General features: G+C 34.8%; 1 protein-coding gene across 1 annotated transcript in view; it reads left to right on the top strand.

Annotated features, from left to right (window-relative positions):
* MYO16 (myosin XVI) overlaps positions 1 to 24,141 on the top strand; it is a 353,826-nt gene that overhangs the window by 209,957 nt on the left and 119,728 nt on the right. Inside the window, exon 16 of the mRNA XM_079322616.1 lies at positions 816 to 963. Within this exon, the coding sequence (XP_079178742.1) occupies positions 816 to 963 (148 nt within the window). The remainder of the gene's footprint in view (positions 1 to 815; positions 964 to 24,141) is intronic.

Here is a 24,141-nt window from a genome sequence, read left to right as displayed (position 1 = left end):
GTGCCTGTTATGGTGTGAACAGGTAAAGGGATCTTAGGGCTCAACATTTCATTTGCTTCTGTGCTTTGCCTCTTTCCCCATCTTAATGAGCCTGAGGTTATGTATGATCCTGTAAGCTGTTTTTCTGTAGGCAAATCTCATTCAGATTCATCCTCTTTCCCCTCCTTCCCCAGACTGCTGATTCACTTGGCTTCTCATTTATTCATAGCCCTTCTGAGGTGCCCATGTTTCCCCAGGCTCAGGTCAATGAACTTGTTGATAACCAGTTCTGCAGAGGATTTGTCTCTTTGTAGCCATCTAGAAGTTTAATCTAAACTATTAATCTCTATGTTCTTCATTACCAGCAGAAAAAGAAGAAATGCTTCCAAGTGTGTTTTTTCAAGAGATCTTGAATCTTTTTTCCATCTTTCTCTTTCTGTTTAGAAGGAGGATAGAACAGATGCCAGTGCTCAGATGGCTACACTTTGGTGACATGACTAATAGCTTGTCTCTTAGAAAGTTTTGCCAAATATAACAACTTGTGCAAATCCACATCAGTATTTTAAAACTGAGTATATTTAATGGTAACATTAAACAGTTTTTAAGTGTGGTAATATGTTTGTTCCATCAATTTTAATGGAATTAGTATTTTATATTTTATTTGTATAGAAAACCAAGGTTGTATAAATGTTAGTACTATATTTTATATGCTCCCCTCAGGTCGTTTTATAAGAAACATTTTTTATTCTCCACTGTTGCAATGATGAATGGTTTAAGATATTTAAGTTTAGAACAATCAGTATATTGATGAATTTATGTGTTTGTTTCTTAATCAGCTAGGATTTATACATACATGTTGGAGAAGTCTCGTGTTGTTATCCAGCCATTCAACCAGAGTAATTTTCATGTTTTTTACTTGATGATGGATGGATTGTCTGCTGAAGAAAAATATGCCTTGTACCTCAGTAATTTATCTGCACACAGGTAGGAAAACTTTATATTTAGTATTAATAGTTTTCTTATATTAATGACTCTCTGCTCTTGAGGTCCTTCATCCAATAGTTAAAGTTTTTCTAACTTTGTAATCAGCTCTAACATTATTTATTATGGAGTACCTTCTCATGAGGATTTAGTTCTGAAGTACATGTATAGTCTCTTAACAAGATCAGAGTTTTATATCCATTAATATTGTTGCCTTAAATGAGAAAAAGAAATTTATTAGCTCTTTTTCTGACTTCTGTAGACTAGGGTAGGTCTATTGGTTTTGGCTTTTTCCCTGGTGAAAAGTTTGTTTCTTAAGGCAAAAACTGTTTATTTATAATTTTCTTACAGAATATATTGATTTTGATTAAATGTCACCAAATGTAGCTAGTATCTCCATTTTCATTTTGATACTTACTTTATATCAAATTAGTAGGAAAAACAGAAACAAAAGTTTTGACTGCTTTGAACCCAAGGATAGGATTCAACACCCAGCACCTAATTCTATATATTCCTGTGAGCTGGCTGTCTACTTTAGAATGAAAAATATTCCTTAATTAGTTAATTTGCCTTTTACTCTCCAGTCTTTCCAAAGTGTCACTGAAATGAGAAAGGCTCTTCAGTATTAATGATCTTTTCTTAAACTGACTACCTTTAAAATGAATATAATGAGTAACTTTAAAACGACCAATAGTAATTAAAATTATGTAAGAAGAATGTTTTCAGCTTTTCACATCTAAGCCTTTTTCCCATCGATTTTTTTTTTTTTCCTCAACTTTTTTATTTTCTACTCTGGCTATTACTTGAATGAAGTAGGAGTTCTAGAACTTGTAAATAGAAAGACACCACATTCATTTTTGCAGAGAAAAGTTTTGTTGATTATGATTTTTTTCTTAGAAGTCTTCCTACTATCATTGTTTGGTAATGTTTTAAGCTGTTACCATTTCTGTATTATAGACAATAACATACAGCACTAGTTCTGAAGAAAACTCAGGCTAAATTCCTTTGCTAAAAATGATTCACTTCAAAGCAGGATGAAGAAGAGTTAAATTCGATTTTTTAAATAGTTTGAGGACTTTGAAGACCAGAAATATTCTATGTTCTTTATGATTTTCTAGCAGTAGTTGTTTGGAAGCACTCGGTTTGTTCAGAAAATGAAACAGTTTCAAGTCCCTTGCGAGAAGTTCAGGCAGGAAAGAACTTAGTGTAAACATGAATAATTAGATTCACATGAACAAAGCTTTATCTGATATCTGATAATCATCTGGAAAGAACAAAATAGTATTTCTGAATAGATGTCTGAACATTGCAGTACCAAAGCTTTAGAATTAATTGATAGCTGAATATTTGCATAAACCTGTTTTTATCAATAAAGCTTAGCCTTGCCTATGTAGAGTAGATGGTATCTTGCATTATTGAGAGTGTTTGGGCCAAATTTTTCTTATCTTAAACTCCTGAGTTCAGTACTTCAGTGAGCTAGATCTTTCTCAGCTGATAAAGTTAAATTAGGGAAAATTTCTACTGCATCAAACTCAGTCATGAATCAGGAAGGCAGGATTTGGCCTCTTTTATAAGATCATTATTTCTGGCTTAGTCAAATTTTGATGAATGAGATCACATCATCCTGGCAACAACCATAAGTGATTTTTTCATATTTTCTTTAAAGAACAGTAATCTTGATTCAAATAGTAAAATTAACTAAATAACAGGTCTTTTGAAACCTTTGTCAGGTTGTTTCTGCCCAGTTGTATTTTGATAACTTTTTAGTTCCTCTTTACATCGTTTAATTTTGCACTTTTATGTAAAAATTCAACAATCTTAGTAAATAATGGCAATTAAGATTACAAAGTACCCCTATTTTAATAGTTTTTTTAAACCATTGCAATGTAAGAAATAAAATGTTGCATGGGTTTTCATATTCTTAGTTCAGAGAAAAGTACCTGAAAAATTTAAAGTAATTTTGTCAATATGATGCTGTAAAAGATGAGATGTAGATCATGTTTCATATAATATATAATCCTGGACTGAGAGTTAATGTAAATTGCTTAAAGGTGCAATCCCTCCCTTTTGTACTCACTAATAATTTCTGTAAGGGTGTTGCCCCATCGTGTAGGGAAAGTTGTTTGGGTGTAAATCTCTGCTGTTTGGTGCTGTCCTGAGAGGGAGCTTCAGCTCAGAAACTCAAATATGTGTTCTTGCAAGTGTTGTAATTGCTAGTGTTTTTGTAATTGGGTGAAGACAAATAGCTGGACACTTTCTATGGAGCTTGCATGCAGCTAGGATCTTAAAGCAGCAGGAATTTAATCTGCATAGGGAGGGATCTGAAGGAATGCATCTCCCATCGTATCTGCATGTGGATCACGATGGATAAAAACAGAATTGCTGAAAGGTAAGATGATTTTTCAAGACTGAGCAAGGGAAGCATGTCAGAAATGAAGAGAGAGTCTCGAAAGGGCAAGTTGAAGCTTTTTTGACAACTGCTCCTGTGTGTTCATTATACTCAGAAATTGATTTTTATCAGCAAATGGTTGATTGAAAAGTTCCAAAATTTCTATTAATTTACTTTGTTTCAAAGGACTCTAGGACTTCTTTATCTTGATGATGATAATTATGTATAATACAGAGACTTTAGCAATTTGAAGTTATACTCTTAATTTGTTCTTGATTTGCTCTGGATTATTTTTTTTTTTTCTGGGTGAAAATTAAAGTCTATGACCGTAAGCAGTACTTTTGTGATCTCTGAAGTTTATTCTCAGAAAGAAAGCATGTTCCAGATTTACTAGCACATTTCCTTTAGTCTCATAGTTACAGTAGGTGCTAATTAGTGATGAATCTTGCAACCAAGGTGAAACAGAGAGCAGTGAAAGAAGTGACAGCTGTGATAGATCGATTTGTGAATGATCTTCAGCTCTGGTGAAGAAAGGATAGAAAACAAAAGGAAAGATCATAGCAATAGGAAGGAATATATATTGGGAAAATATTCCATAAAATAAGTAGAAAGTCCTGCTTTTGTTGCTTTGGGGCAATTGCTTCATATTAGCATTTCTATTTCAAAGCTGTGGCATATAGAATAATGTAAGAATGTCCTTGTGTAATATGTATCTGTAAGATACTCACACTGCTATTAAAAATCATGTCCTTACATTTGTATATTTATATTTTAAAATATAGCTTAAGGCCACGTAACTCTAGAAAATTATTTCAGAAAAGATGGTAGGTTTGAGAGCTGTTCAACTTCATGTTACCATTTTCAGTTTAAACAAGGTAAAAACAAGTGAATAACTTTGAGCCAAGGAAAATGTTGTATACATATTGGTACTGTGGTCAGGGCATGCACTGTTTGTATTTGCATTATCATCTGCTGTTCCCAAATGTGTAAAGCTCTCTCTCACAGAGCAATGCACTGTGTGTTCCCTCTGGCTGTCATGCTTCTCACAGCCTTTAAAAATCAGTGGAACTCTTCTGCACCAACAGATGTAGATCAGTTCATGGAATGATCTATCTTATTTTACAATTTTTCAGTGCAGGTGCCCTCTTCACTGTCAATAAGAAAACTTGAATTTAATACATAAAGGAGTAATTTTAGTGACGTTACTGAATTTTTTATTAAAGTCTAAACTTATCCAAACCTTGATCACTGAGGAAATAATTTCCCATTCTAAATTATAAGATTGGTCTTAAAAAAAAAAAAAAAAAAAAAAAAAAAGATCCCAGTGAAGAGAGCCTTATGTATGATTTTTTGTGTGTTTCCAGTCATCATCTTATCTAAAAAGCACTGAAACAATGTGTTAAAAAAAATTGATTATTCTTTCATAACTGTTGTAGATATGGACTATGAAGACACTGCACATTTTGATAACCTTTTCTTTTCCTTTTCTTTCCTTGTATCTTTATATGCCTTCCCCCCCCCCATCCATTTGACTAAATTCTCATTTAAAATGCAGCAGAAATGAATTTTAATCTTGAAACTACCAATTTTCCATACTTGTGTCATTTTTCTACAAACCTTTTTGTGGTAGTCTGACACTAAATTCATAGAGAAAAGTTGTGCGGGTTTAGTTTTTTTTTTTTTTTTGTTTGTTTTGTTGTTGTTTGATTTTATTTTGGGGATTTTGTTTCTTTGGAGGGTTTTGTGTCTTTACTTTACTTCCAGTACCAGTACAGTAAAGAAATCTCAGTTCACAGAGGTGATTACACAGGACCATTTTGATTCCTTTGCTTCACAATTTGCTTGATGCTGATATCTGTGTATCATGACTAGAGGAAAATCCAAGCATTAGACTTAAGTTACAAAATTAGGGGGATTTAAATGTTGTGAATGAAACAGCTAGATCTGTAAGAGTTATATCAGATTTTCCCATCCTGCTGGAATGATAATTTCTGTATGAAGTGCCAAGTTGTATCACTTTATCAAACTGCCATTAGACATTGTGTGATGAAACTCAGCATAAGTTATTTGCACCAAAATTCAGAGTCTCACTCAAATAAAGCCTAGTGTTGAAACTCCCTGAACTTCACTGTTGAGGATCAGCTTAGTTTTAAAATCCTGTTGACAGAAACTAAAGCTCTAGGCTATCAGGAGATTGGAATTAATTGTATTTAATTTTAGGAGGAGGGTAGAGATCAGTTCCTCTGCTGTATTCCACTTTTGCATTATGGGCAGTGTCAGCACAGGAGGAGAAGAGAGAAGCTGTGGCAGGAGATATTAGGATCAACATCCCTGCAACTGAATGGCCATGAAGGTCAAGTCCTTCTTCTAAAGAGACCTTCTCCCAAAAATCTCTTAAATTTAAAACAAGCATTCAAGTTCTGGTAGAACATGTAAGGTTGTAATTTTTTGTTGTTGTTGTTTTGTACAGGTTTTCCTGTCCTAACTTGATTACATGCAGCACATTCCTCTGAAAATCTTGTACTTTAAGCATATTAACATTTGTAAAACAGTGCAGTGATACTAGTAGCTGAAGCTGTGTACAGTAGCATGCCTTGGGAGCAGAGGATATGAAGACATTTGGAGCACACTTGACAGTCTTTCTGAGTAATGTGGTAGTATGAAGATAGTTTGAAACACATGGGAGATTTCAGAAACAAGAGAGTTAGGTCTACGTTTTTTTGCTGGAATTTCAGTACAATAAGTGAATGTGGATAGGTGAAATCCTAAGTAAAATAAAAAATCATTGGGTTGTTTTTTGTTTTTTGGGTTTTTTTAAACTGCATGGTAGCAAATAATATAAAAATTATACACTTCCATTAGTTTGCATCTTCCTGATATGATTTACTTATATTTCAGCTGTCTAGTGAAAAGCTTTAACTGTGAACGTTTGTTTCTTGACTGTCTTCATGCAGTGTTACCATGAAAATCTGATTTACAATGAGTAGTTCTATTTTAAGGTCAAGATCTGTACATTCTGAATGTAATGAGGCAATTCCATTTACTTAGATTCCAGCGAGGTCTGACAGCCAAACTAAACTAGGCTAGTTATCAGAAAGCTAATGGGGAGAGATATAAAGCAGATATATTTGTCTGAGATTTCTGGAGCAGATTTAAACTTGTTTCAGTGAGTTTAATATCTGTGTTATCTGGAATACTTTCAATGTCAAAAATAGTTGTCTAAATTTTATCTGTTGTCTTTTGTGCTTTGCTTGTTTACTTTTGCCACTTACCATGCATTGTTTTCCTGTTTACATTGTATTTACTGATGTCTGAACTTTTAAGATTATTTCTCTTTTGAGACTGAACAACCATTCTGGCATGTAGGTCATATTCCAGCAAAATGTGCTTTCACATTGTTCTCTTTAATGTTTTTCCCTACCCTCCTCAGCCTCCAGTTCCCATTTATCTCAGCTGATAACAGTCTTTATCCCAATACTCTTACCTTCTTCAATTTTCCTTTGTTTTCCTCATTCATGAAGGTTTTCTGTGCAAATAGTGGTCATGAGTTTGTTCAACTTTATTTATTCTTTATGTAAGCAGGTATTGAACCAAAAGGAATGTTTATGTTTTTGTGGGTTTTTTTTTTTCCCCTTAGCCTCTTTTTCTTCTCTTATTCTTTCTTTGAAGATCAGGCTCTGTTAATCTCTTGGACCATGATCTTCAAGTGTCAGTGTTGATCTCTGCACTTCAAAGCAAGAAGTGTTCAGAGACAAAACCAGTGAATGACTGATGTGTGTGATTTGTTATACTGGATAGTAATAATCATGACTAACTCAGTTTTATTGAGGATGGAAACCAAAAACTATATTAGATGTTGTATTAAGGTACAACTTCATGTTTCACAGTGATACTGGTTGACTAGAGCTAATTTTATCTAGTTCTAATATAACATTTCACAATACATATTTTCAGATATATGAGGGATTAAACAATAGAATGGAGTGTAAGTTTGGGGATTTTTATTTTTAATTAAATATTGAGTTTAAAAAGAGAATATTCCAAAATACTGATTTTTTACTCTGTGGTCTAATTTATCTCATTTTACTTATTTGGGTGCTTCACTTCTGTTCAGCTAGTTTTTAGGCTTAGTCTCATAATTTAGGCTTAGACTGCAATATTTAATGAAAACTAGATGGAACCCGAAGGAGCCTGTTAGTGTACAGTAGGTAAGAATTTTTTCAGTGTATTTTAGCAGGGGAGATATGATGACTGGACCATGTAGACTAAATCTTCCTCCTTTGGTATCATCACTGTGCATGGTAACATTCAGGAAATACCTAACAATACTGTTAGTGTTCAAGTTAATATACAGTGTGTTTCTGAAAATTGACTACATTTCCTCTACTTTAACCTTCTTTCTGTGAGACATTTGTGAATAGTTGTGCCCTACAAGATACATTACTAGGAGGCTGGCATTGCAATTGCAGAATATATAATCAGGATCACATCTTAAGTTTTCAAAACAAAACTGAAATGTGAATTTGTGTCATCTGCTTGATTTTTCAAGTTAAGTGGTTATTTTTCTATTTGTAGATACAACTCATACATAAGGCATACATTTGTGTTATTAATTTTATTTTATAATATTTGTTTTGAGTATCTGGCTGTGCAGTTGTTTTGAGTGGCTCATCCTGAATTCAGGGCTAGCTACATACACACACTTGTATTCTAATTACATGTCAAGATATCCTAAACATTTTTCTGCTTGAGAGCAGAAGCAACTTAGCTTTGGATTTTAATGATTAATTTATTTATTCCAATTTCAACATTAGCAGCTTTTAATATTACTGCTTTATTCCCAAAGTATATTAAAAAAAATTGTACCTCGATGATGTTTAACAATCATTAACTTGCTTGAAATTCAAGAAGAATTTTTATTTAGCAAGGTAAATGTGGTAAAATTGCTCTGAGACAGCTCAGGGTCTTTGTCTGAGGTCCCAAGTGTAATTGTTATTTGTCTAGCTTTCAGAATAAATGCTGTAGAAATTCTGCTTTGTTCAAGAGTGAAAATCTGAAACTCATATTCCTCTGGGTATTTTCTTTCATTTGATGTTAACAATCCCCTCTTCATTGTATTATTCTTCATACATATTGATTGACTGGTGGCAGAGGATGTTCAGTCCTCCACTGGCAGACTCTGAGAGGCAAAGAAATCATTCATTTTTATTACCTCTCTTTTCAACAACTCTTTTCTCTCCATCATAATTCTAACAAGCTGAACCTGTAAAACTGTGTAAATGAACACATGATGTTTCCTCAGGAATGAATTTTACATTTGTAGTGGTACAATAGTACCAAGGAACTATTCTTTGTATTTCTATGTTTTCCTAAATGAACTCAGATATCTGGTAATATTTACTAAGTCACATTCTCCTGGTGCCAGTTTGGAATAGAAAAAATTACATCAGACCATATAAAAATGCTCTGGCTTTTGCCTTTTTATTGCTTTAGTCAATTTACTTTGGCATCTTTAGTTTTATTCCACAAACTTGCATTTTTGTCATTTGACTGGCATTGATACCATTTGATATTTATTTGATTTAAAGAGGCTTTGTCTTTCTTGTCCTCTTTGGTGTAAGCATGATATAGAGACAGGTGCAGAAAATAAGAGAAGAGTGCTCTGTCTTTCATGTCTGTGGCATGGCATGAAAGGTGAAGAATAGGAGGTGAGAAAAAACTGAAATCTGTTTAATCCAAAAGAAAGAAACAAACTTGGTAATTAAGAGCACTGTGACCTTTATAGTCTACTGAACACATCTGTCTTAATTTTAGCAGAAAACTATACATACAATAAAACATTGTTTAGAATTAATTGCTTTAATTGGGAAGGAAAGTGAAAAAAAAACCCCATAATGTGTACCAGTTGATTCTCCAATTTGTTGTGCATTCTGTTGATGAGTATCTTACACTTTAAAGTTTCTGGGCCAAGTTCAACCTTCGATTAGAAAAAAAGAAATCTCCAGAGAGCTGTGAAAATTATATTTATATATATGTATATGTATATATATATATTCAGGTTAAATTTGATTCTCTGTTGAAGAACTTGAGTCCTGACTGTTTGGTCAGCCTACCAGTGTTTCCCATCAGATGGAAAATTGATCTACCTCTGAAGGGTGAAATTGCCAAAGAAATCCTGGTTTGAAAGCAGATGTGATTACTCACATAAATGGTAGAAAAGTTAATTTGGCTTTTACTTTAAGTACAAAATATGTCTCTGCACTTTACTAGGTTGCTAATCATCTCATATGTGGAGGGAGTGTCAGTGGATTCAGCTCCTGAAACCACTTAGCTATTATTACATTACATAAATCTAGTGTGATAAGAGAGTTCTGCAATTTATGTTTCAAAAGTCACTGTTAGAATAGTTTAGATACAATTACTGTAGAAGAATTTCCAGTCAGGATTGGGTGTTTCAGAAATGGTTATTGACCTACAGAGCCCCAGTCACTGAGCCCAGCTCATCTCTGTTAGATCTAGTGGAGCTGATTCCTCTCACTCTTGTCTGAACTTGCTGCCCTACTCAGCTCCCTGTGCTGCCAACTCTCTCTAGGAAAGTCAGGCAAGGTCACCCCAAAGTGTAGCATAGTTTTCTTTCTCTAGTTCTTTCATTAATTGTAACTCAAAATTACCACTACTCTGAGGTTAAACCTGGTTGTGTGAGATTAGTGCCATTTACAGTTTCCATTTACTGAATTTAACAATATTGTCTGAAGTTAGTTACTGAAAATGAGTTTTGTCTAAAGCCAACAAGTAACTAATTAAAATTTCCTGAATATGCTAGTTGAGTGCTAATGACCAGAGGATGTCAGGATCTTAGTTTTATACAGCTCCTAAGAATGGCAGCTCTATCAGTCAGGCTTCTGGATTAATTTTATGCAATATAATGCAGAACAGAATAGTATGTGAGTGTATTTCAATGGATCACCCATCACCCAGATGATCTTTGGAACTTTTAAATTCTGTATATAGGTCTTGTCAAGTATTCAGTTAGCTTATGACGTATCTCTTGGAATTGTGGCACAAAGTGTATTTATTTATTTATTTATTTTAAATGCACACATATATTAAGCTTTTGAACCAGGGGAAAGCTATATTTTTAACAAACCTGAGCAAACAGGACCGGATCAGACAAGGAGACAACTGGGGAGAGCTGAATAGGTCAAGAGTGGTTCAGGTTTCTGGATTTTCGACTCAGTGATCTTAAAGACCTTTTCCTACCTAATGATTCTGTGATTCTCTCATCTGTGGCCTGGCTGTGATAATAAGCCTTATGCTTCTCTGATTGTAAGTTTAAACATTTCTCAAATAGTAATATGAGTGAGAAAAACTATTAGAACAGATGCAGTTTGCACAAAGAGAGATGCAAATCAAGAAAGCATTCTGAAATAAAAAAACTTAGTGTGAATTTTCTGCTGACTGAAATTATAGAAAAGGGCCCTGAAACAATGTGGAAATACCATTTGACAAACTGTATTTGTAATCATAATTGTAGAGAAGTGTAATGTATGGCTTCTGACCAGTGCTGGCACCTTCTAATTTCTACTTTAACCTTTGTGGAATTTTAACCTAACCAAATCATTAAATGGAAAGGAATCAGTTTACCAAGCTGGCATTACATCTTAGATTAAACCTGCACAGTAATTACAGTGTTTACTTTGATGCTGGTACACTGACATCAGTTTTGTGATCTGTTTTCCTCCAAAAAGACTAAGGAAAGTGCTAACCACTGGTAAAAATAAGTCTGTGGCCTTTCACTGCAAACATTAATAATTGGAACAAGAAAATAAGTAATTTCATAGAATAGTTTTGTTGAAAAAACAATTGGGGAATATTCTATGTCATTAAAATTTTCCAACATTGAATAAAAGAGAAAGTCTGTATGACCCTTTGTTATAAATACTGCCACTCTGATCTAATGGGTGTCATCCCTGCCCATAGCAGGGGAGCTGAATCTAGATGGTTTTTAAGGTTCCTGCCAGCCCAAGCCTTTCAATAATGATGATTTAATGTGTTTTTCTATTTAAATCATGGTTCATTTCACCTTATTTTGTTATCACTTTTCTGTCTCAAATAGAGGTAACACTGCCACTGCTAGAGATTGTGCATTTTTGTCCTAGTCTTTCTGAGTATTTCTTTGTGTTTGCTGATGTATAACTCATGTCTTTGGTTTTAAAGAAATCAGATTCATCCTCTATTAGAGATGCATCTGAACTTCTTTGTAGCTGCAGTCCTTTTCCCATTTTAATCATGCTCTCTGACATTCCTTTCCTAGTACATTTTCAGCTCCATTATGTATATTTGTCACATTTCAGACTTAATTTCCTGTTTTGTTTAAACAGGACTTCTAAATCAGGTAGCAATTAAGAGGAATGGAGGAGCATCTATTAAAATATTTCCTATGATAAACTGAATTTCAGTGAGTATGTTGTGGAATTAGGTTGGTCCCTAAGACAAAACTGGAGCAAATGGGAACGCCTCAAATTCTTTGGTTTAGTTTATTCTGGAGCCTGTTTTCTAAACATGCAAACACAATCTATTCCCATTCCTTCTTGCCATATATCTTAGGAGGGAAATGACTAGTTTAAAGCATTATTTATTCTGTGATCATCTTTCTTCTCTGATTATTTTTATTACATTTGAAAATTGTATTTGTTTTTATTTATGTTAGAAAACAAGGTATTTGAATAAAACCTAGCTGTGCAGATCCCTATGCATAAATACAGTGTGGATTTTAATACTAAGACTCAGTAAGGAGTCTCTTTGTCTTATTTGGACACACAAACCAAGAAAGTACTCTAAATCTGCAAATGTGCTTTGTGGGAAGGCCAGTTTATTTTATACCTCCAAGGTCAGTAACTTTAGTACTTCAGTAACCTGCTTAGATTCAACTCTTCAATAGAGATCTGTGTGTGCAATGTCTCAGGTTTGCTTCAGGTTTGCTGAGCTTGTGTGTCCTTGGTCCCTTATGAGAGGCAGAGGCAGAAACTGCAGAGAATTTAATGTCAAAAGTATTTCATTTGTGACCTTCCATCAAGCATGATTTTATTGTGAGGGCTGAAAAGGTATGAGAGAAACAGGCACGTGCATCCATCCTGCTCACATTTTGGGCTGTCCTGGAATGCATCTGGGACAAAAATAGTGCTGAGGCAGGGGAGCAAAGCTGGTCTTGCTGAGCATGGGAGAGCAGGTGGGGATTCTCCATTATTGAACCCTGTGTCCAGCATCATGCAGCTTGGTGGCTGTGTGAAAAGCAGAACACTCTTCTTACATTAAAGGAGTGCAACTGTTGATTACTGAATAGATAACATGTATAAATACACATGAATCTGCTCCATATATAGTTGGAAGGAAAATATTCTTGCTTGGTAGAAAAAAGTAAGTTACAATGAAGTTTGGTACTGCACCAAATCATATTTGTGTAGTGTATGATACTTTCTTAGCCCATGAAAAGTGAACAATCATTATTGATTAACTGATTAATTATATTAATACTTCTAAAAAGAAATTTCATTCTTAAGTAAATTATATACTTATACATGTAAATATATATATATATTTACCAATATTTCAAAAGTTGCCTAGTGTCTTTGGGGGGCTTACCTTTTATTTTTGACCAAGTTAAAAGTGCTTTAAATTGATCTTACTATTTATTCACAATTATTTGTTTAATACATACACCTGAATACACATGGTCATACCTGCATATACAGGAAGAAGAGTGCCTCTTGTAAATCAGCTTATCTGAAACTGATTTGTGAACTACAATCAGTGTTTATACAAAATAAATTTGAAGCATAGTAACAGTATTTTAACTGGATACTGGTGAAAGTTCTAAGCAGGTTTCAAAAGCACTTTTTATAGTTTAGATGAGATACTGTGGCTTTTAACATGGTAAGCTTTATTTAATGAATCAGCATTTTAAAAGTAGCAAGTGCTGGTGGAAAAATGCCTTTGAGGCTCATGAACTTCATGACATCTGCCTGGCAACCAATGCCAAAGTCTGAACACAGAAATACAAAATTGCTTTTAGTTGTAGGAGCAAAGTTCAAACAATTTTTGAAGCATTTCAGGAAATGGATTGGACCAGTTTGCACTTGCATGCAGACTGGCTTACTGTTTTTACATCTTCAGCAGTGCTTATTATTTACTACTTTTTCATCAGCATCAGAATTATGCTCCTTGTTTCATGTATATTAAGCTTCAAAATTATACTTTTAGAGTGGTCGTTCACAGAATTATGATAATGTGATTTTGTCCTGTAAAATATCTGAATTGTGAGTCAGACAAGCAGTTCAAGGTGTACTGTCTTTATTAATTCTTGTATTACCATCAGATGTGTGAAAATTTCTATTTTTAGTCACTCCTTTTATGCATTCTTTTTTTTTCCTTTAATAGAATAATTCTAAATTTATGTTTTTGTGTAATTTAGGAGCAGAATGCTTGAGTCTTTGATTTCAATCTATTCCACAAGACTATCGATATAATTAGGAAAAAAACCCCATACCTGATTGTACCCTACCAATATTTAACTTTTTGAGGCTAAACACCAATATGTATTTCTTTTCTTTCCTTTCCATTATATCCACTGTCTGTAAAACTTATGTACTTCATAGTACACATAGTCTTTCTTACAGAATTATTTGAAATTTTATTCTATAAAATATTAAGGCAAAGGTAATTACTGGATAACACATGGGCTAATATAAGCTTTCTGTGCTAAAACCAGTTTACAAAACACATATGTAACTTGCAATTTTGCTATTTTAGAAAACTAAAAGAGCTGTGTTCTGGCTGTCATAAAATCTCTCTGCAGTGTTTAGTTAATTAATATTATGCTGATACCTTACCTTTTGACATTAACAAAGCTATTTAAATTTTTTTAAGTGCTGCTTTTGATACTTTATTGCATGAGTTGTGAGCATAAATATGTGCACTTAAATGATAAGCAGTAACTCCAGCTCAGTGCTACAGGGTAACAAGGTTCAAAGGGTATAAAATTTGTTCAGATTCAAATACATTTGAAATCTGGGAACAAAGGAGAAAAAAGGCAATAATACATGCCCTTTTTCCCTGAGAGAAAAAAGCCAGAAGCTATTCATTATCATGTTCTGGAAATGTCATTTACTTCATTGATGTCAACTGTTTTGCTTTGTCTTTATCTCATTCCTGTTTACATACCAAACACGGCTAAGTGCAAAGCAGCTTTTCCTCACTAAGCAGAATACATTGTCCTCCCATATTCACATGAGATATTTAAAGAAATAAGAAGGTTTGTTGAAATTTCTTACTCTGTGAGTTTGTAAGTATGGTAGAGATCAGTGGAATTTATTTTTAAAAGGTAATGGCTTGCCTTTATATACTCAGTAACCTTCATCCCAGCAGTTCTGAAAGCATTTTTTAAAACATATGTAGAATTATGAAGTCATTAATTTTCAGTCAGGCCAAACAATCCTAAAGCTTAATTATACCTAAACTGAATCTTGGGATTTAGTAAGCAGTCACAGGAATAGCTAAACTTTTACAAAAATTTAATGTATTTCAGAGAAATACTTCACAAATACTTAATATGATGGCAGTAAACTGACTGTTTTTTAAATGCTTTTATCTGTAACTAACCCATATCTGAGATGTTATAATTTTTACCTGAAGTTAAAGTAAAAATTAACTGATCTGGTAATGTTGAATTTTTAGTGATGACCATTGTGCTTAATCAGGGCTGCCTCTCTGAACTGGATGGGAAGGAGGAGTGGGGACTGCAAAGGAAAAAGCCATGAGCCTTTCACATGATTGTGCAAGTACATGGTTCATTGGGCAGCACTAATAAGGGGAAGGAAGGGATTTAGCTTGTTAATCCACGCTTCTTAATACAATGTCACATTAAATGACACCCACAACATGCATATCAACTGTGTTAGAGCTGGAACCTGGTTATGAAATACTGCTTCATCCTCCTGTGGCATTGGCTCTCTTGAGAATTTTCAAGCAACAAAGCATCAGCTAATGAAGATTTTGTAATAATGTTCTGGCTCAGACTTTACATAAGGACAAGTAGAGCTGGAAGATGAGTCTGTGTGGCTCCTTGTGTCTCAGAGGCTCCCAGATGGTGTTGAGCAAAAGGTGCCATGGCTGTGCTGGGGCAGGGCTTCATCTAAGCTAAACAGATAAATACTGTGTTTTCTGCACTGTGCTGCAGTTCAGGAATGTTTATGTGTCTTTGGAATCTCCATTGCATAGAGTAGAAATCAGATAACATTGTATTAAAGCCTGAAAATTTTGTAAGCAATGCTTGGGACAGCTTAAGGTCTAGGTCACCAGCTTGCTTCTGCAGTCTCACACAGCTCAGTCTGCCTTTCCTTCCTTCTAGGGAACCTGAGCTCAACATAGGGTGTTCACCTATAACTTCCATTTATTGATGTTTATTTTGATTCAACTGAAATCAGTGGGACAAAGCACGGGTTTGAAGTTAGTGATGCAGAAGTGTTTTGCTGAATTGGGACAATACACAGTGGTGAAATAATTCATTATTCTACTTCACAGTACTTGTAAATCTGGTGAGAAAAGAAACTAACTTCTTGTTTTTCCAGTGGCCTAAATTCACTGAATATGATGTCATGATGGGCATGGTCTTTGTCTGTTTTTGGAATAACTGATGCAGCACAGAAGCTGGCACTGAGACCATAATTGTGTATGCTTTTTAATGACACATTTTAATTAAGGTCAAGCTGTAAGAAAAGCCTTTGCAGCATTAGAAGTAAATGAATGGTTCTAGTAGGCATTCCTGAATCCATCTAGTATGACTGATGTGCTCTTCTCTAGGCTATGGGCACAGTATTTCCTACCAGTTGCCCATAAAGCTGACTTATGTAGTGGCTCATGCATATCAAGTGACAAGTCAGTTCTATATCCTGCTTATCATCATGATTAGAAAGAATTTGTATTCCCCTGTGTGAGGGGAGATATATGCAGGAAATCATATCCAGGATGAAGGTGATGTTGTGAGCAAGCCTGGTTTCAATCATCTCTTCTAAATTTGTTTAAGTGGACAGCACAAAATTATTTTGGAGGACTATTGCATGACAGGTTTCTATAGGCTTACAGCATGATATATTAAAAAAGAAAAAACAAACAAATAAACAAACAAAAACCAAAAAAACTCAACAAGACAAAAACAAAACACAAGAAAGCCCACACAAACATGACATTTTTTGTCCTAACAGTGAGAACAAAAACCTTTTGGCTTGGATAAATGAATATTAAGTATCAGAACCTCAATTTTAAAGTTTTGCTTTTTTCGATATTGTAAATTGGTGAATGATTATTAAGGCTTTTATTTGTATGTCAGTTTGGGAAAGAAATAAGGGCTTTATAAAAAAAAATTCAAAATTTCTGATTCACAACAATCTTCAGTGGCTTGCACTGCCTAATTAAGTATTGATAGAGAGGCCTGTATTTAGTGATCAGTTTATATAAAATATTGATTCTTTGCTCCTTTCAGGTAAATTCTTTACCCAATAATTATGAACTCCTTTTAGCAAAAAAAAAGAAACAAAACAAAACAAAAAACCTATATTTTGTATCCAGCTGTGCTAAAGAAGGAGTTGATGCTATTCTATTTCTCTACAGGTTAGTTAAGAGGTATCCTACTATTAGCAGAGAAATAACACGTGGGCAAATGGATCAGCAGAAGAAAGGACACCATAGAAGTTTTAATTCCTCACAGGAACCAGTTGGCTGGGTGTTCCAAAAAAGAGCAGATTATGGCATTCAGCTCTTCTCATGCATTTACTTTCTTTTTTTTTTTTTTTATTTTGCCAACTAAAGGAATACAAACAGAGAAAAATAATATTTTCCTTTGCTCTTGGTTTCAAAAAGGCCTCCAGAGATCTGGTATACAAAGGTCCAAGCCTTTGTATCAAGACAGGATCTACTGTGCAAACAGAGAAGTCCTTTGAAGATCTGTTGCCACAGCCTCACAAAAGAAAGAAAATGTTCTGATTTGTGAGCTAATGCAGGGCAGTTCCATCTGTGTTCCCATTCATGTTCCCAGTTTTTATTCAGGACCATGATACTATCATTCCCAGATCTTGAAAATTGTGATTTTCTGCCTCATAATGGTGTTTGGAATAAGCAAATTTTCTGTTCTGACTTCCAGTTCTATCTTCATTTTCATTCATAAGTGAAAAAACATAAGAACTAAAGTCTAAGTAGAGTAAGTTTGAGTTCATTTACTGTACACCTTTACCCAGAAGCCCAGGAGAATAAATATCTTATCCTCCCTGAGTGATTACATGCAATAAAGGATTATTTTTCAGTCATCCTAGTAGACTTCTTAATAAATAATTTCATGTAGATACCAACCATTGTCTAGATACAAAATCAAACCAAGTTGTATTGGCTTGGAGATGTTGTGGTGGTCACATCATGTGTACTGACAATTATTTTGCTCCAGCTTGCATTGGATATTTTCATCAGTTCCAAGAGTTTGGTCCTGGCCCCAGTTTTTTTTTTTTTTTTTAAACTCCAGGTATTTTGAAGGTATTAAAAAAGAATCTTAAAAGAGTTTTTATTTGGTTTCTAGCTCAAAAAATGTAATCAAACTGTCTGGAAATTTCTTGATGATAAATTGGCTCATATCAGCTTTTTTTAAAATTTAAGGTTAGTTTCTATAAAATTTGAGTTTTCTAAAGTCTTAAATAAGAAAGATTGTTTAGAAGTTGGTGTAAAAATATTTGTTTTCAAGATCTGAAGGAATTTTCCTCCTCATAAAATAATAATGCAGTGCTTTTTAACTACTACCTAGGCTAGTGGAAAGGGTTGCTGACCTGAGCAGAAGAGCAGAAATACTATCTTCCTATTTTGACTCATCCTTTGGTAGGGATCTGGTATAAGACTGTTCTGATTGTAGAACACTGTAATCCCTTCAGATATTGAACAGTGTAGGTTTCTCATCAAATTTTACTCATCCTCAGATGTCTTATGGCTCTAACACCTGTAGTCTTTTTTTTTTCATTTTAGGGACTATTTAAAGGTCAAGGTAATGTCTGAAACAATTACAGACCTATCTTTTCTTATGTCTACCTTTCTGGGGTCAAAATTACTGATATTATATAAGATTAAAAAAACCCAAACAAACAAACAAATTTCAATCTATCTGAGAAATAAATTTAATGCGTTTCAACGGATCACAGAATGATTAATTTTAGCAGGGACTTCAGGGGGTCTCTGCTGTACTGCCTGCTCCAAGCAGGACCAGCTGGCAGATCAGATCAGCTTGTTCAGAGCTTTATCAAGTCTTGAAAATCTCCAGGCATAGTCCTCCAGACTGTGGGAATTTTCACCTCTGTAATATCTTTTTCAGTCTTCTGTAGGTGACATTTGATGAACAGTTTTGCAGTTAAGTCTATTTTCTGACACATTTTTGCTGTTGCTTTCCTCTGGGTTTTCTCTTAACTGATCCTGATTTTCCTGAAATTAATGCCCCAAATCACACAGAGTAGCCCAATCTAAACTTTAACCATGATAAGTATTTCATGACTCCCATGTTGTCCTATGCAAATAAGGGTGTTATATATGATGATTAACTTTTTGCATTATCAAGGCATACTTGACTATCATTTAGTTTATACCAGATCCTGTTCTGATGATCCAATGCCTTATCAGCCTTACCTGCCTTAAATTTGTACATTCAGTTATCCCTTTGTCTTATTCTATAATCATTTGCTATTAAATTGTATATTTTTAATAGTAATTTCTTCTTGGTCTAAATCCTGGACAAAATCTGATCTCTGTCACTTTTTCTGACTAAAGCAGGATATCCTTACTGAGCCTCTTGCTTTTCTGTGTGGTTTTGGTTGGTTGTTTTTGGTTGGATTGTTTTTTGGGGGGTTTTTCTTTTGTATTAAAGATATGTCCTCTGTTTCTAATCTGAGCACATATTGTTCTGAGTATAATCAATTAGGAAATTAAGGTTTTCCCCTGTAACCTGAGGGGTTTTTTTACTGAAGATCTTGACTGTAGTAGCTGAAATCCTTATCACATGCAGCATTTACTTCACTATCATCTATAATAAAGTTTCAAGACTTTTGGACTGATTTTGTACTGTTTCACTAACATCAAACCTGCTACAGCCCAGAAAGCTGTGCAGCAAAATGGAAATGTGTCAGCATTCATCCTCCATCAGGAAAGGAGTCAAGTGTGAAGCAGCTAGATGCTAGCTTAAAAACAATACCAACCCCCCTTTTTAAATCATAGGACTTTATCCTAAAATTTTACAGTGACTTAGAAGCACTTAATGATAGAATCCTACCAAGAGATATTTTAATTATTCATTAAGAGGTGTATTTTCTTCTGGAAAGCCCATGGAAAAGAAGTATCCATCTGGCAAATCCACAGTTCATCTTTAATTGAAACCAAATGCTAACTTTTCAGAGAAAAAGGAATTTCTGATGAACTGGTCACAACCTACTAATTTCTTTCAGACAGTTTCCCTGCCAGATATGAGTTGAAGCACTGCAGTGAAGTAGATGTTTCTCTGTGGTACAGAGAAATATCTATGCAGGTGCATGGCATAAAATGGCTGCTCTTACAGAATTTTGAACTTTTCAGGTGTCAGATTCTACAAATACAAAGTGGTTAGGATAGTGTTTGCATTATATTTTGCTTACTCTGTTGGCAAAACATCAAGATTTATTATCAGATTTCAAAGTTACTTATCTTTGTCTTTTCACAGATTTTATATAAATGTAGCAGTTCCAAAAATAAATTACTTTATTTTTTTCATGTTGAAGGAGGCAGATCGCTTTGATACTAAATGCTCTTGGGTTACATTTCAAAAGAAAATAAATTAATGTAAATCAAGTATTATTTTGCTGATTTCTCTGTCAGCAGCAAACTGATGGTCAAAACTTTTCATTTTAGTCTTTGCTTGTCTTTGCTAGGTGTAGCTTTAGTCTCCTTATTGTTCAGTCATCTAAGCAGAGGTTTAATTACTTTAACAAAGTTTTTAACTGGTGAGGTTATGTAGGAAATTTCAAAATATGCTTATGTCACAAAAGTTCAATATTGTTCAGGTAAGCTGACATACATATTTCATCTTTGTATTTGAGATCTGTGTTCCAAATATGTAAGTTGAATAATTGTGATGATGTGCAACAATTTCAATGAGAATTCTAAAGTCAACAGGTAAGATAATTATGGAATTATATGGACAACTTTTTTGTGTTCTGATAAACTGTTAGAAGTACTAGTCCTATGGAAACATTAGCATGGGTAGCATTTAAACAAGTAGTTACACAGTCAGCAGAAAAGGGTTAATTATTAGAACTGCATGAACTCTTAGGTTTGTCACATCTGCAAAATATATAAATATTGAGCAGCTAATTTCAGTTAAGAGGCTCAGCTTTATCCAAAATCTGAGAATCATTTTCTAAAGCTACAGAAAATTAGTGTGAATGTGCATTTCTGGAATGAATTTGCACACAGAGATATGTCACTAAGGCTAGTAAAACTGAACTAAGCAAGCATGCAAGTGGTGCACAGCCTGTGAGCATGAGCTGTTAAGGAACATCAGGTCTGCATTGCATAGCAGTGGCACCTCTTTTATTAACATTATCAGCAACAAGAACACAGGAGTCACCAGATCTGGTTTGCATTTGAACACAGAGTATTTTGTTGGAATATTATAGGAGCAGTGCACACACACAAGTAATATTGTAGGTTTTCATAAGTATAGTTCACAGTAGCAAAAATCTAAGTAAGAATAATAGCTAAAACCTCCATGGTAGATTCAAAATATAAATTTTAAGCAGTCTAGTTACTCTTTGTCACCAGCAATGCCATTCTGCCCAGGGCACTTTAATGTCAAAAGACAAAAATACACTATAAATATGAGGAAAGATACACATCCTGAAAAAAAGTTTACATTTGATGGAAAAGTGATGTATCTGCAACCAATCAATATTTATTATTATTAGGACTTTGGGACTGTGACACATCTCTTTCCCCTTTCCTTAATTTTGTAGGAGAGGGGACAATTTCAGATTTGTTCTGGATGCTAGTTATTAAACATAAATAGGTAATAACAGTAGTAATATTGAGACAGATGATGTCTCAAACCTTTTAGTCCTCAACATCTGTAAGGTGGAAAGAATGAGCTGCCAGGGAACTGTTTTACAAGAAAAATTAAAATCTATCCAAATGTTACTATGTTTCTAAGGCAAAATTATTAGTAATTAATGATTAGTAAACTATGTTTCTTTGTATGGCTAGAATATATTGTGCTACACCATTATGTATATTTTGTATATTTATGAGGGTTTTATGATACTTATCAGCAGTTCCAAGTACTCTATACAATTAATCCATCCTTTATATAAGTCTACTCTATATTATAAAGGTAGACTGGGGGAACTAAATTGAAGAGCACCTTAGAAAATATCCAACTGCATCCCTTTCCAAGAGCACCAGCACATCTGCTGATTAAGTCTTCAGGACATGTGTAGCTGGGAAAGTCAGATTCTCTTCCAGCAGGCAAGCCCCAGCAGAGGCTGCAGTTCCTGGATGGTTTTTGGGAGCCACAGGCACCTGGTTGGGCAGGTGCCCATTTTCCCCCTGCTGTATCAGCAAGTGCTGTGCTGAAGGCAGGAGCTGGCACGAGTGGTTCATGCTGCAGCTGAGCTCCTTCCTCTGAGAGTGAGGGCTCTGCAGCACCTTGCTGTGCTCAGCCTGCTGTCAGAGCTGCTGGCAGTGCTCACACAGCTTTATGCACCACTGGCACTTCAGCTGGGCTAAAAAACTGCTGGTTAAATGGGGTTTAAACAGGAGAAATATGGAGTATTCTCCTCACAGAACAGGAAAGACTACTCCCTGCTCAGTACAGAGAGAGACAAAGAGTTATTTAGGGAGAAAACTATTGAGGAGGAGGCTTTTTTTGCAGAAATGGCCATATGCTTCCAACTCCTACAGCGTTCGACAATAGAATATTTTGACAGCAGAGTGGCTGCTGCTGTAAATCTCCTAATTATGGATCAAAAGTGCCACCAACTCTTGATGCACAACATCTTACTGGCATAAGTTCATGCAGCAGTACAGAAGAGTGGAAAATTTTCTGGTGGATTAACCTTTACACCAGTAGGTTCTATGCCAGATTCAGTATTAGATCTATTCTAGGCTCCTTTTGAACCTACAGGCAATGTAAAAAACTCCAGGGAAGGAAAAAAAAAAAAAAAAAAAAAAGCTGGCTATACTCTGTATCATCTTCTCTAGCTGATCTGACAGCTGTGCTATCATTTGAACCTACCTCAGTCTGGCAAAATTAATGTTTTAGTAACCTCAAGGAAGCAGTGCTGAGCTCTGGCAGTGATGCTCACAGACCCATGTTCTCAATGGTTTGTGAACCACCAGCTTTATCCACTGATGTGAGAGGCTTGTTCATACTTGAGGTATCTGCTGAGTTAGTCCTCCTGTGGGTGTAAAAGGTACTTATGTACCCAGGCACACATTTTTAACCCCATCATTCTCCTGCCCACTTGCTTGGGTAAATTATGCCATTATCACTGCAAGGGGAATGCACACTGGTAAATCTGGTATGGACTCACTGAAAATGCACTTTATGTTTCATTGTGGGTATTATTTAAACCTCATTATCTGCTAGAAAAGTGAAAATGCTAAATAACTCTTCCTGCACACATTCATGTGAAAGGACACCATTTTAAGAACTACGACCCCTCCTAGAGTACTGCCAGACCTTCCGTGGTAATAGGATTTTATTTTGGAAGTATGTCTCCTCTATAGTGATATGAAAACATGATTGTAAACAAGAATTGTCAAAAATTAAGCCACTAGTGTTTTCATATTTAAGTGACAAATCATGGACTGAACATCAGTAGAGAGCAGAATAATTGTGGAGAACTTCTGTTGCAATTGTGGTGATGGGTGAGGGCTGGAATGTGTGTAAACTTCCCACCTTTTTTGTTGTAGCAATTATGTTATTTGGACAGAGTTGTGGATAGTTCTCTTGTTTATTTAAGTGACATTTGTGAAGATTGCAGATTGTGTGATGAATGTGTATTTTAACAATTATGATAATTTAATCAAAACAATAAAAGAAAATATCGTACATTCTCAGCATTATGTAATTAGGAGTCAGATCCTGTAAGATATTCAGACATCTCATTCTTAGTGATTTAAGCTCTGTGAATACTTTTAAAAATACAGACTTACTTTAAGAGGATCAAAATAAATAGTTGTAAAAAGTTGCTGCACTTTTCAATAATCTGTTTTGTTACCTTTTGTGATTAATCTATTTTGTATCAATTCTCTTTATGTTGCTTCTGGTTTTTTTTTTTTCCTGAGTTAGCTGCTGCACTAGGTGTCTCTCTCTACTAATCATTGTTTTTGGGAAGGTATATAAAATTTCCTTCTGCTTTGCAGTGTGCAAAGCAGTACAGCTAAAGGGCTCTGCACTTACTGCTCAGTGTGCTTGGTTACTGCTTCATTCTGAGAGGTGTTGGGTGTATGTGCCACCCTTTCAGCTGCTGGGGGAGGGAATGATCATTGTGACTCTCAAGGGCTGATCTATTCCCTTGGCAGCAAGAGGGGAATTTAAAGCAGTCAGAGTTATCAGAGGTTCTCCTCAAATCTGCTTCTGAAGGGGAATCTCTGGTAGTGCAAGACTGGCAAAACTGGCAGTGGTAGAAATCCAGTTTGAACTTTCAGCTTCCATGTAGGGCTGAATTTGGGGTTGGGGGGAG

Source organism: Erithacus rubecula, assembly GCF_903797595.1.
Source record: "Erithacus rubecula genome assembly, chromosome: 1".
Lineage (NCBI taxonomy): Eukaryota > Metazoa > Chordata > Aves > Passeriformes > Muscicapidae > Erithacus > Erithacus rubecula.
This window is presented reverse-complemented; position numbering and strand designations above follow the sequence as displayed.